Source organism: Gorilla gorilla, chromosome 7, assembly GCF_029281585.2.
Source record: "Gorilla gorilla gorilla isolate KB3781 chromosome 7, NHGRI_mGorGor1-v2.1_pri, whole genome shotgun sequence".
In the NCBI taxonomy this organism is placed as follows: domain Eukaryota; kingdom Metazoa; phylum Chordata; class Mammalia; order Primates; family Hominidae; genus Gorilla; species Gorilla gorilla.
Genome location: NC_073231.2, coordinates 6,040,352 through 6,054,946, shown reverse-complemented (window position 1 = coordinate 6,054,946; position 14,595 = coordinate 6,040,352). Strand labels below are relative to the sequence as shown.

General features: G+C 44.2%; 1 protein-coding gene across 6 annotated transcripts in view; it reads right to left on the bottom strand.

Moving 5' to 3' along the window:
• The window catches only part of DLGAP2 (DLG associated protein 2), a 968,326-nt gene that overhangs the window by 19,578 nt on the left and 934,153 nt on the right, over positions 1-14,595 (bottom strand). For all 6 annotated transcript variants that reach the window (XM_055347993.2, XM_063709014.1, XM_055347996.2 and 3 more), the window contains 2 exons: positions 12,160-12,245; positions 10,136-10,551 (listed from right to left, as the gene is read on the bottom strand). In XM_055347993.2, the coding sequence (XP_055203968.2) occupies positions 10,136-10,551; positions 12,160-12,245 (502 nt within the window). The remainder of the gene's footprint in view (positions 1-10,135; positions 10,552-12,159; positions 12,246-14,595) is intronic.

Here is a 14,595-nt window from a genome sequence, read left to right as displayed (position 1 = left end):
TTCCTTGGATCTGATTTGCCAGCCAGCCTGGGAACAGAGAAGGGAGGGGAGGACTGGAGAAGGAAGCCAGGAGCCCCTGGCCACATGGCACGGGATGGAGCTGGCAGGGCTCTGAGTTGGGGTGAGGGGAGCGGAGGGGCCGCTGCGGTCGGTCGAGAAGCAGCTGGAGGCGGTGGGGCTTGAGTGGTTTCTTGAAAGGGGTGACAGTGAAAGCTCCTCATCCTTCCCGTGCATTCCACTGCCCCCAAAATGAACGTGTTCTGCAGCCCTGGACTCGCTGATGACGAGGGGAGGAATCATCTTTGCTTTTGAAATGTTGAATTCCTATTTCTTTTGTATTCTAAAACCTGGGTAATTAATGAAGATATTTAAAGGGACTATTTTAAGTAAGTCGTTGCTGCAGAAATATATAGAAGTGGATGAATATATGAATTTATTTTGCCAACTCTATGCTTCCTCAAACTGTAATTTAAAAGTCAATCAGTTTCTTAAAATTTGAAGTTTAATTCCCAATTTTCACATTCTCCTTAAAATGGAATTCAACTGAACTGTTAATACAAAGTACTTCAATTTATACTCTTTAACACAACATGAATACATGGGCAAAATCTTGGTATCGATTTAATGTAGTGGAGAGTTATTATAAAGGGAATAAATTGAATATTGCTAGGGAGAGATAATGAATGTCAAAAAGTGTAGCTAATGACATGCCTGCTAATGGTAGGAGAATTTTGCTGTTCAGTGAGTGAGAATGATCCTATCTGATGCCTATAATGTAAATAGCTTCCTATAATTGCAAAGAAGTTGAAGTGAAAATTCAATTTATTCTCTTCCAGTGTACGTCTCTAATTTTGCCATAGTTTAGACACTTGCAGGAGCTATACTAAGGACTAATTCTCATCAGAATGCAAATTCACAAAGAACCTGCTAGAACCCTTGCCTTCCATGTACAAAGAAATTTGATTAACACACTTGGCTCTTTTATTTTTTCTATAATTCCAATTCTATCTAAATTTGGTATGAAGTAACATAATTCACACTATTCTGGTGTTCTAATATTTGAGATGGTTTTTTATAAAATTTGCAGAGAGTTGGAAATGATCATTTGAGTATTTGTAACCTCTGTGATCCCCTGAGATTCCCTTGTAACTAATTTTGTAGTGGGGTCTGCCTAAGCTACGGCTCCCAGAAATCTCCTTTCAAGATCTCGAGCCTCATCATTTTCATGTTTTTGAGCACATTTCTGTATGTTTTTAATGGATTTATCACAGTTGTACATATTCTTGGGGGCACATATGATATTTGAACAGATGTCTACAGTGTGCTAAGATCAAATCAGGATGACTGGGACGGGCATCACCTCAAACATTTATCTGTGTGTGTTGGGAACATTACAATTCTTCTAGCTAGTTTGAAATACATGATACATTATTAACCATGTTTTCTTACTGTACTATTGTATACTAGAACTTATTTCTTCCACCTAACTGTATTTTTGTACCCATTAGTATGAATCAACTTCTCTTCCTCCTCTCTCCTATTCTGGTAACCACCAATCTACTCTCCACCTTCATGAGCTCTGCTTTTTTTTTTGGATGGGGTCTCCCTCTTGTTGCCCAGGCTGGAGTGCAGTGGCGTGATCTTGGTTCACTGCAACCTCTGCCTCCCAGGTTCAAGCGATTCTCCTGTCTCAGCCTCCTGAGTAGCTGGGATTGGGATTACAGGCGTGCGCCACCATGCCTGGCTAAATTTTGTATTTTTAGTTGAGACAGGGTTTCACCATGTTGGCCAGGCTGGTCTCAAACTCCTGATCTCAGGTCATCTGCCTGCCTTATCTTCCCAAAGTGCTGGGATTACAGGCACGAGCCACTGGCCCGGCCGAGCTCTACATCTGAGTGAGATTACGCAGTGTTTATCTTTCTGTGCCTGGCTTATCTCACTTAACATAATAACCTCCAATTCCATCCATGTTGCTCCAAATGACAAGACTTAATTCCTTTTTTATGGCTGAATAATATTCCACTGTGAATATTATTCACACACATTACTTTCTTACCACATTTTCTTTATCCATTTTTCTACTGATGGGAACCTAGGTCTCTTCCATATCTTGGCTAACATGAATAATGCTGCAATAAACATGTGGGTGCAGAAATCCCTTTGACATATGAATTTCCTTTTGTTTGGGTCTATGCCCAGCAGGACAATGGCTGGATCACATGGTGGTTCTATTTCTAGTTTTTGAGAAATCTCCATACCACTTTCCATAGTGGCTACTTCATATTCCAACCAGCATCCCCTTTCCCCTTACTCCGCATCTGTGACAGCATTTGCTGGTTTTTTGTCTTTGTGATTATAGCCATTCTAGCTGGGATGAGGTGACATCTCACTGTGGTTTTGATTTGCATTTTCCTGATGGTTAGTGGTGTTGAATCTTTTGTCACATACCTGTTGGCCCGTTGTATGTCTTCTTTTGAGAAATGCCTATTCAGGTCTTTTGCCCATTTTTGAATTTTTTCTGTTATTTGAGCTCCTTGTATATTCTGGTTCTTAGTCCCTTGTCAGATGGGCAGTTTGCAGACATTTTCTCCCATTCTGTGAGTTGTCTTTTCACTCTGCTGTTTCCTTTTCCTGTGCTGACAAGCATCCATGTCTTTTTATCGTCTGATTTCCCCATGACCATTTAGTTGGGTTGTATGGCAACATCTTCATAGGTGCTTAGCAGAGGCCTGGTCAGTGGGTTGATTCTCTCAGTCTGATCCACATAATGGACACAGTCTATGACCTGCATCTCCCAGGAGGTCTGGAAGCAGTGGACGTTCTGTTAAGCTGTGTGATACATTGACCCCTAAGGCTGGTAGCTGCCAATATGTACACAGGCATCTGCTGTGCTCAGAATATCATCAGTATTTCTGATTCCTCAATCTTCTCTGTTGGTCTGATACCACCTGGACCAACCATGGACACAGGCACAGTTTCTCTGTGGCCATGTCATCCTCGTGCCCTGCACGGAGCATGTGTTCTGCTCATTCTCAGAGTCTCTCTGGGCTCTTTGTCAGCTGCTGACTCCTGTGTGAGTGCCAAATGCCGGGGTGCTTCTCCCCATCCAGACCATTTTGTCTCAGCATGGAAGATGGCCCAGGAGATACAACGTCACACATCTGACCTCGGCTCTTGTGTTAATATGACTTGTGGTCATTCTGGCTGTAAAAGGAGACCTTAGTGAGCAAATCCCTATGTTCCTCCCAGCATTAGTGTTTGCCTTGAATGTGCATCTGATCCGGTGAATATGTAGGTTATTCGTTACTTCGGGAGGAGTCGTTTGGGGCAAGGAAGTTTCCGATACCATTTGAAAGATCCTGTGTGTACATGTGCTCCCTTGGTGAGTTCTTGATGAGAGTTGCATCTCAATGGAATTATTCAATAAAGTCTTAACTTGGGAAGGATTCCTTTTGGTTTAGAAAATATGCAAATTTTTGATTTTTCCTTTATGTATTTACCCATTTGGTTTGACATAATTAATACAAAAATCTTAAAACATTAGTAATGATTTAATGTCTTGAAAGTACTTTTATTAACAATAGGCAGCCTGCATTAATGTGACTTTATGCAGACCAGCATTTCTTTGGGTTCACAATAGTTTTTATTAACCACAGAAGAATGACTGAATCTAGATTCATTCAATCAGTTCGGGGAACTGTGTTATGAAATTATATTTTGGGCAAAAATTACTTCATATAATGGAAATTTCAATATTCAGAGATCAGAGTTTTAGTCTCATAAGCCATTTAATTTAATCTTTATTTTAAAAAGTACCATAACCAATAACCCTGTATCTGCTCCTAAAATTAGGACTGGAAATTAAGGTTATCATCTTACCTTTTAAACATTTAGGGAAGTATCTGAACTTGATGAATATTGTGCTAGTTTTATGGACAAAACACACAGATGAGAGGCATAACAAGTGTTTTGACATCTGTCCACAAAAAGATGAAGGTATCTGGGCAATTTAAGAAATTAAGAAAATCACAAAAAGTATCAAGTTCATCCATTCTCTGTTCCTTGTGTTCAAAGTTTATAGCAATGCAGTTACATTTTCTGATTAAAAATTAGCCAGGTGTAGGGGCATAATCCCAGCTACTCAGGAGGCTGAAGCAGGAGAATTGCTTGAACTTGGGAGGCAGAGGTTGCAGTGAGCTGAGATCGTGCCACTGCGCTCCAGCCTGGGTGTCAGAGTGAGACTTCGTCTTAAAAAAAAAATATATATATATATATATATATATATACACACACACACACACACATATACACATATATATGTATATATATACACACACACATATAAATATACACACATATATACACACACACACACACACACATATATATATAGTGGAACAAAGACAAGCAAAATCAGGATCATTTCAGTGGATGTCTATAGAATGGGAAGTGTTGAAGCTACTCCCAGCCTCCATAACTGAGGACGGCGAGGTGATTCTCTGGGAGTCTAGATGTTCTCCTTTTATAAAGGTGTGAGCGGAGTGTGGCATCCTGTTCGCTAAGACAGCCCATCCTCCTGCTTCCCTCTCTTCCTCCCGATTCCTATTGTCTGGCACTCTGTGACAGGCGATGTGTGAGAGGTACTATCTGTGGATGATAAATGTCAAATGTGACCACTTCATTGAAGAAGCCTAAAATCTCAAATGACAGCAGAGGGGCGGAGCTTTAGGCAAGTTCCATCATCCCCCAGGGTATGGGGAATGCCCCGGCCACAGAAGGCTCTGTGAGGTCAGGTAGCGCAGACCCTCCCCACATGCAGGATGAAGGGCAGTGCTGACATGAAGATCTTCCTTCAGAGGAAGGAGACAAAGGGGCCTCTGTTCCCCAGTTCTCTGCCTCTGCGTGGACTCTTGAATCTCCTTTCCAATCACCGCCATCCACCACCTTGACCAAATCCAACCGCGTGTCAAGGCCCAGCACAGTGCCACCTTCTCCAGGAAGCCTTCTGAGAATCTTCCCAGGTGAAAGCATTCCTGAGACCTCTGAGTTTTTAAGTACTTTATCTGTACTTCTCTTATGACACTAAACAGTTTCCACTTCCTGTAAATAGTTTTTCCCTGGTCTTCTCCCACTGTTAGGTAATCAGTTAGGTCCTTTACCATGTCTTACTCATTGTTGCATCATTTTTGTCTATCGGAGAGTGGCTTGCTTCATCGTAAGTAATCAATAAATATCTATGGAATGTAGACATCACTGAGAGAGTCCAGAGGAGGATCCTGATGGCTCAAAAAAGGTAAAAAACAAGACAAAACAAAAATCCCACAACAAAACCAAACATATGTTTAGGGGAATATAATTTGGAGTCAGCAAAAATTAACTTTCCAGCCTATCTTACTGAAGGAAAATAGTTTTTCAGATGCCTAATAATAAGGTAAGTGACATTGAAATACTAGATATCCTGGCTGGGCGTGGTGGTTCATACCTGTAATCCCAGCACTTTGCAAGGGCAAGGTGGGCAGATCACTTGAGGCCAGGAGTTCAAGATCATCCTGGTCAACATGTTGAAACTCCATCTCTACTAAAAATACAAAATTAGCCAGGTGCTGTGGTGCGTATCTGTAGTCCCAGCTACTTGGGAGGCTGAGGCAGGAGAATCACTTGAACTCGGGAGGCTGAGGTTGCAGTGAGCTGAGATCGTGCCATTGCACTCCAGCCTGGGAGAAAGAGCAAGACTCCCTCTCAAAAAAAAAAAAAAAAAAATTACTATATATCCTAAGATTTTGGAATCTTACTGTTGATTTGGGTCCCTATACGTCATCAAATTCAATTTCGTATGTAGTATTTTTATGGCATAATTTATAGAATATTCTGGAATGCCTCCAGTGACAGAAAACCAGGACTTACCGTGACAGGGCCTCAGCACTAAAGCCCTTTGTAAGGACTTTCATTCTTGGTTTGAGAAATAATTTGCCTCCTTACAGCTCCTGCCACTTATTTTCCAATGGCTAACGCGGGAGAACCTTGGCCTCTGTCTTCGCAGCTGAGGGACTCTGTGGACCACACGTGGGTCACAGTGGTGGAGGGCCAGAATGAGGTGAAGGGTCAGGGATGGGACACACCCTTGTCTGAAACAGCAGGTGAAAGGATGGGATGCACATCCAGCATGGAAGCAGGCAGTGCAGGGGGTGCTTCCCATAAGGGAACTTCTTGACTTGATGCCTTTGGACCGTGGGGTGGAAAGGCAGAGCCTTCAATGTCAGAGGGCTCTGACTCCCAGACCCGAGTCACTGCTGGAAAGGCAGAGCCTTCAACGTTAGAGGGCTGTGACTGCCAGTCCCAGATCAGTGCTGGAAAGGCAGAGCCTTCAACGTCAGAGGGCTGTGACCCCCAGTCCCGGGTCATTGCTACTATTCTGTGATTTGGGGCAAGATCTTAATCTCTCAGAGCCCCAGTTTATCTGTAGAATGCTTACAATACTACCCACCTAGTCCACTGGGATGAGCATTAATGAGGTCTGTAGTGCATTCAGCACAGGGCCTGACATATCATATGTGTTCAGGGAGAACTGGTCTAGATATTCTTTCTTTATTTTTTGAGACAGGGTCTTGTTCTGGAGTGATGGTGGGATCTCGGCTCACTGCAACCTCCACCTCTGGGGCTCAGGCAATCCTCCCACCTTAGCCTCCTGAGTAGCTGAGACTACAGGCATGTGCCACCACACCAGACTACTTTTTTAAATGTTAATTATTATTATTATTATTTTTTTTTTGGTAGAGACAAGGTTTCACTGTGTTGTCTAGGCTGGTCTAAAACTCCTAGGCACAAGCAATCCTCCTGCCTCAGCCTCACAAAGTGCTGGGATTATAGGTGTGAGCCACTGTGCCCAGCTGAGGAGTCTATTTTTTTTAAAAGATATCTTTTCAAAAATGATAATCGTTGAAAAAATGAAATTGAAAGTATGCACTAAACATGGAAAATGATGACAGGAGAAGTAGTCTCTGTGTTATAAACACAGTAACGGCTAATGTCTCAATGTCTTACACCTTCCAAAGAAGACTACAACTTTCTGAATGTGTCCCGAATGGGATAAACTCAAATGATAATAGGATACAATTTTATAGGCATTTTATGGGCTAAGCCCTGACAAACATGACCTCTTTGTAAATTTTTTCCTCTCTCCTCTTCCTCAAAGGTGTTCTTTTGAGGAACCACATGGTGTAGAAAACACAGCTTGACTGAGTGACATGCAGGTCTCATCACCTGCTCTCATCCTGGAAGGAAGGCACCCCAGCCCTACCCTCCCTCTTCAGCATGCACAAAACCAGAGCTGGCAATTTAATTTGGCGTCATCTTAGGCAATGCAGTTTTTCTGTGTTTTATCTTTGTGCTAAAGATTATAAATCCCTTTTATAATTAAGACAATTTGGCCAAGTTGAGGCATACACTAACAAGGGTGGAAGATGCTGCAGAAAATGAGTGATTTTTAGATATCAAAATTGTGAAGTTACTCTGTTAAATGTACCCTAACCATGAGAAATGCAAACGCCGTGCGAACGGTCGGAACACGGCTATGCTGACTTGCACCAGCCCCATGCAGCCGTGCTGCGGGGACTGTGGGTCACGTGGAAGGCAACATCTCCCCAACATTCAGCGTCCAATGTCACCTCCTGTAAAGAATAGGTGGGATTTGATGATTAAGAGACAAATGTGGAAGAACAGGCTTAGTCAATTAAAGGCAATGTCTTTCTTTCTTCATAGGTTCAGACCTTAAGTTTTAACAATAAAAAATCAGCACGCCAATGATTTTCTCAGACTGCCGAGGCTCCAAGGCCGTTATTCTCTGTAAGTCATAGTCAATGTAGTTTCACTGTTGCACTTCTATTTCTAGGATTAGTGAATGCCCTATTAAAACAGCCATCTAGAAATGGAATGTCAGGGACAAATTCCCAAGGATCTCAGCTATCCTTTTGAAGTTCAGCATTTATAATGATCTTGTCAATGTACGAATAAATTCACAGAAAAAGAAAAATACTTAGACCATAATTTGTCAAGACATTCAGAAATAGTTTTCTGAAATTGTACTGTGTTAAACATAAGCATCAGTTGTAGGTATTGTGCAATTATGTAACTGGTCTATAAACAAAGACAGGTGGTATTAGCTTAGAAGTCAAATACAGCAATTTATAATGGGTGCTGCTTCTGAACTCTCTTTTTCTTTTTCTTTTTTTTTTTTTTTGAGACAGAGTCTCATTCTGTTGCCCAGGCTGGAGTGCGATGGCACGATCTTGACTCACTGCAACCTCTGCCTCCCAGGTTCAAGTGATTTTCCTGCCTCAGCCTCCCAAATAGCTAGGATTACAGGTACCCGCCACCACGCCCGGCTAATTTGTATTTTTAGCAGATATGGGGCTTTACCATGTTGGCCAGGCTGATCTGTAACTCCTGACCTCAGGCGATCCACCCGCCTCAGCCTCCTAAAGTGCTGGGATTACAGGCGTGAGCCACCGTGCCTGGCCTGAACGGTCTTGACGGTAGGTTTCTCTAGGCAAATGGGAGAAAGGCGGAGAATAAGGGGCTGTCCCCTTCCTCGTGGAGAAGCAGAGGCACAGGTGAGTCCCAAAGGGACTGGGACACATCTGCCCTGGTGACACTGGTAGAAGAATGACACAGCCCTCCCATTCCACCCAGGAGTGAGACCTTTGGTGGTGGCTCTGGCAGAGGAATGATACGGCCCTCCCATTCCACCCAGGAGTGAGACCTTTGGTGGAGACACTGGTAGAGGAATGACACGGCCTTCCCATTCCACCCAGGAGTGAGACCTTTGGTGGAGACACTGGTAGAGGAATGACACGGCCTTCCCATTCCACCCAGGAGTGAGACCTTTGGTGGTGACTCTGGTAGAGGAATGACACGGCCTTCCCATTCCACCCAGGAGTGAGACCTTTGGTGGAGACACTGGTAGAGGAATGACATGGCCTTCCCATTCCACCCAGGAGTGAGACCTTTGGTGGTGACTCTGGTAGAGGAATGACACGGCCTTCCCATTCCACCCAGGAGTGAGACCCTTGGTGGAGACACTGGTAGAGGAATGACACGGCCTTCCCATTCCACCCAGGAGTGAGACCTTTGGTGGTGACTCTGGTAGAGGAATGACATGGCCTTCCCATTCCACCCAGGAGTGAGACCTTTGGTGGTGACTCTGGTAGAGGAATGACAGGGCCTTTCCATTCCACCCAGGAGTGAGACCTTTGGTGGTGACTCTGGTAGAGGAATGACATGGCCTTCCCATTCCACCCAGGAGTGAGACCTTTGGTGGTGACTCTGGTAGAGGAATGACAGGGCCTTTCCATTCCACCCAGGAGTGAGACCTTTGGTGGTGACTCTGGTAGAGGAATGACACGGCCTTCCCATTCCACCCAGGAGTGAGACCTTTGGTGGTGACTCTGGTAGAGGAATGACACGGCCTTCCCATTCCACCCAGGAGTGAGACCCTTGGTGGTGACTCTGGTAGAGGAATGACACGGCCTTCCCATTCCACCCAGGAGTGAGAACTTTGGTGGAGACACTGGTAGAGGAATGACACGGCCTTCCCATTCCACCCAGGAGTGACACCTTTGGTGGTGACTCTGGTAGAGGAATGACACGGCCTTCCCATTCCACCCAGGAGTGAGACCTTTGAGCACATCATCACACAGTTAACTAACTTAATCTTTTACTTACCATCAACTTTTCTTTGGCATAATGCCAAGGCATTTTCTTGTAAAGCATGAGCTGGTAACAATACTAGAAAATAACATAAATGCTGCAAATTAAGTTTTTGCCAAAATTCAAGAGAACTGCTAAGTGGAATATGAGATCAACTATGCTCCCAAGAAAACTGTTAGCACAGTTGATTTTCTATTCAACTTACCTGACAAAACACACACAATTTTCCTTCGATATCTTAGTGACTGCTTCTCTTTTCATGTAATTTATATCTTTTCTTAGAATTGAGGGGGATATACTAGATAGCACGTTTATTTTCATTCAGTTGAATACCAAAGGGAGGAACTTTTCTCCACTAATGCTGTGATGTGCATATTTGCATTACTGAGAAATGATATTTAAGAGGCCCCAGGGAAGCCTGAGCTCTTACTTTCCTCCGAGAGGTCGTTCTCCTCCGCCTCTCTCTCCATCTCTTTGCACCAGCCTTCCATCCTCTTTGTCTCTGCGTGCAGCAGCTTCAAAAACCACGAGCCATCCCTGCGGCACGGAGACATCCTCCCAGTCTCTACCGTGTCGATGGCGGGCTCCAGCCAGGGGTCTGGAGGGGGCAGGGTGGAGGTGTCCACTTGGGTCCGATAGTCTTCTCGATAGCTGAAGAGCCCCTGGGTCCGTACAGTTCGCACCGCGCTGTACTGGGTGGGGGTGCTGGGCTCGGAGTGCCGCTGGAAGGATGAGCCGAACTGAAGGCCTTTGTCCTCCATGGTGATGTGGCCTGGGAACCCCTCCAGCTCCAGGTCAGCTTGGACGGCGGCCGTGACGCTGTTAGAACGTTTAAAACGTCCGTGTCTGCAAAAGGAGGGAAGGAAGACAGATGGTAGCCCTTCTGAGAGGACTTCATGCAACAAAGTCCTACATGTTGCCTGTCAGGAGCGCACCTGAGCTCAACAGCCTGGCGGCTCAAGGGCAGGTAGTGTTTTGTTTGTGAAATATGCTGGTGTTTTGTCTATGGAAGAACATTTGGTTTTGCAAATCATTAAACTTTAACATCTGCCTAAGTCTCAGGCCTAAATAACACCCACTTGGGATTTAAGTTTATTGAATGATACAATGAGAGTTAACGTGTTTCTTGAAACCACTATTAGCAAATGGCTACCTCCCTTTCAGAAATATGCTACGAGCTTATGCAGCCAAAGCCATGGGTTGCTTCTTTTATGTGAACAAAAGTCACATCATAATGAGTTTTAGTGGCTTCCCAATTGTGTTTCAGGGCCTAAGCCACTTCTATCTGGATAATTTAATATGTCCCCATTAACCCCTGTATGCAAAATAATGACTCCAAATTCTGACTTTGGCAGGTGTTGGAAAATCATTTTCACTGTCTATATTTTAATGTCATCTTTTCCACATAGCTGATCACCAAAATAGTTGATAGGAAGGGGCTTACAGTTGGAGACCAGTATGCTGGGTGAGAACACTGTGAGTGTGTGTGTGCGTGCATGTGGGTATGCTCTGTATCGTGTGCCTGTGTGGTGTGTGTGTCTCTCTGTGTCTACATAGTCCCAGCTACTGCAGCCATCCCTGTGGCTCTGCAGGCTGAACCCACAGAAGCACACAGCTGTGCATGCAGCTGGTTAGTGACGTTGCCACGTGTTCCCTTTGCTGGGGGCACAGGGAGGGACACTGAGCCACAGAGCAGGATGGAAGGCAGCCTGCCTGGCTCCCAGGTGCAGAAGATGGCCAGGTTCTAGGAAGTCTCTTGGAAACTGGGGAAGCCATTAGCTGGGGTCGGAATTTCTTTGCAATCAAAATCTCCATAGGGTGGGTTAGGGTGGGTGCTAAAACGCTCCCTGATGAGGGAGGCCACCCAACACTGTCCCTGTCAGACATTGGCTGAGCCCTCACCATGTAATATTCTCATCAAAATTTGTTTTTATGAAATAGACAATACATGCTATTTTAAATATAAACTAAAATGATCGTCCTGCCTTGTTACAAAAATAACACTAATGGACATCACTTTGTATTTTTTGTTTCTAGGTAATATTTTTGAAGTGAAACAATTTCACGGTGTAAGAAGGCCTTGAACTTGCTTTGCTGTCTTTCTATCATTTTACGTGTAACATGACAAGGCGTGAGGCCTGCATTGGCGTCACCCTCAGCCCGTCCTTGTTTCCTTTGGATCAAGGACTCTGACTTTCAGGCCGTCAGCTGCTCTGCTTTCAGAGGTGATAAATTACTTTGGAAAGAATTACTCCCTTGCCTCTTGGAAAAACAAGACATAGGTGGGTGTTAATTCATACTGGAGGGTTGTCAATGGAAAAGTATAAACGTATGGCCCTGTTTCCACAAGGACAGGCATGATTGAGGGCCGGCAGGATCTAGGAGCTTCCATCAGGCGTTTGACAAAGAGCACTCGCTCGGGGGGTCACCGCGCGTCAGGAGGGGCTGAGTTACCGCTTCTCGTCTTCCACTTGCACCCCGACAGAGTGGTATTCCCGCAGACCGCGGCTCTCCGTGTCAGAATCTGTGGCCGTTTCCACCTAATTCAACAGAGAACGTCTTATTTTAGAACTGAAACATGGGGCCTGGGCAAGGGACTATTTTGTTGTTGTTGTGGATTTGCTGTAATTAATTACGCATTTGTTTAATTAATGCAGCGGTGCACTTGACCCAGTAAAACCGCAGAGAGGGAAATGCATTCACACTGGAGTAATTACATCGCTCCTGCGTCTCATCACATTTTACGTAACTACCTGAACTCAAGGCTGCACTTTGGTCTTTTAAATGTATGCAAATAAAACTGCTTAGTTCAGCTCAGGCAAAAAATAGGTTTTGTTGAACTGCATTATAACAGGACTTAAAAGCTCTTATCACGCCCTATGGTGAAGAAAGTACAGCATGAACCAAACATAGCTAATGACAACAAATAAGCGATTTAATAGACTTATGCTGATGGCTGCATCCACATACAGAAAGACACAGAAAGGAATTTCAGCACTGATCAGAAACAGAGGCAAACTCTCCACCTTGATCGCCATAGAGCTGTCTAAGAGGATGGCCAGCAGGGTGACGTCAGATCAGAACAGAAATCATGTATTCCACAGAGAATTCTAATTGTGGCTGTATTTGCCAAAAAGTCCCCACAAACCCAACAAGCGTTGCAATGATCATCAGCTATGTGAAGTTATCCCACAAGGGAATTCTAGTATAGTACGTTTTCTAAAAAAAAAACAAAACCAAACCAAGTAGGAAAACTGTGAAACCAAAGGTTAGTTAAGCCATTGATATGATTCCAGGCACTCAGTCATTCCTCTTTCCAGAAAAGTATTACCTATTATATCAAAAGGACTTTTGACCCCTGTCTGAAGTGTCATAGCTAAGTTATAAAATCTCTCTTTTCTTAAAAATATTACTGATCACTACAAGGAAAAGGTGCAAAGCATTAAATACTTCTGACCCCGTCCCATGTGAGGCAAGAGAGAGGAGCTGCACGTTAACATTTGAGTTGCAGTTTGTGACTATCCTAAGGTTAAGCCTGTGTCAACGAGGACTGGCTCAGATTTGTGGCTAAGAGAAGTACTGATGGTAACAGCGAAGACTTATTTGGTGCGTACCCTGCCCCAGGCACTATGCTGAGGTTCCAGCGTTATCACGTGTAATCCACACAATAACCCCAAGGATGTTTCCAGCCTCAGGAGAGAACTGGGGGATCAGAGGAGGGGGGTGACTTGCTCAGGAGCGCCCCCTGGTTGGGGTCAGGGCCAGGGCTAGGGCTCTTGCCCGGATCTCTCTGACCCCAGAGCCGTGTGCGGCGCAGAAGACAGAGCACGAGAAAACCCTGGAGCTCTCGGCCGCCGTGGATCCAGGGGAACGGACAGAGACGTCCACTTTCACCGGGTGTAATTCTGAAGACAGGCGCAGAAGCGGTCCCTAGATTGGGATGCGTGTTTGCAGAAGCTGACCCTAGACTGGGATGCGTGTTCTGATAGCTGGGTGAGACGGGCTACAGGAGGAAGAACATTCTTGAGTGAAGATCCTGGCCTTCCTGTCAGAATTTACCATTCCCGTTTCTAGTTTTAAGTAAGTGGGTCACGACTTTATTAAACCTTACCTTGCTCGATATAAACATGATTAGTGTTATTTTACACAAAGGATTGTAATACAATACATTTAAAATTCCATGTCTGTACATATGGAGCTGCCTCGTGTTTTAAGTGCAAAGGATTCCATTTTATGAGTATAGCCTAGTGCATTAATGAGCCTTCAGTGGAGGGGAAATTTGGTTATTTCTAGTTTTCTGCCATTATAAATGATGCTGCTATATAAATACATGTCTGTACTTGTGTGAAAACTTCTCTGAATATATTCACCAGATGGGAGGTCTGGGTCAGAGGTATTTGCACTTTATAATTTTGGTAGATATTGCCAAATCTGATATGAGTGAAATAAATGAATACTTTTAAAGATATTTTGTAAAAGGAACACTCGTTTTTATCATAAAAATGTGGAGAATATTTGTTTCTCTCACGTATTCTATTTCTAGGAATCCAGCCTAAACAAAGGATCTTAAATTCTGACCAGTGTGTGAGGTGTTCATTGCAGCATTATTTATAAAGTAGCACCTGGGGAGAATGATACAGTGGGATAGGAATGTGCAGTAAGTCATGATTTACTTGTGACACGGAATACTACACAGCAGTGAAAACGATGGAGCTGGGCATGGTGGCTCATGCCTGTAATCCCAGCACTTTGGGAGGCTGTGGCAGGAGGATCACTTGAGCCTAGGAGTTAGAGACCAGCCTAGGCAACATGGCAAGACCCCATCTCTACAAAAAAGAAATTAGCTGAGTGGTAGCGCCTGTGGGACAAGCTACTCCAGAGGCTGACGCC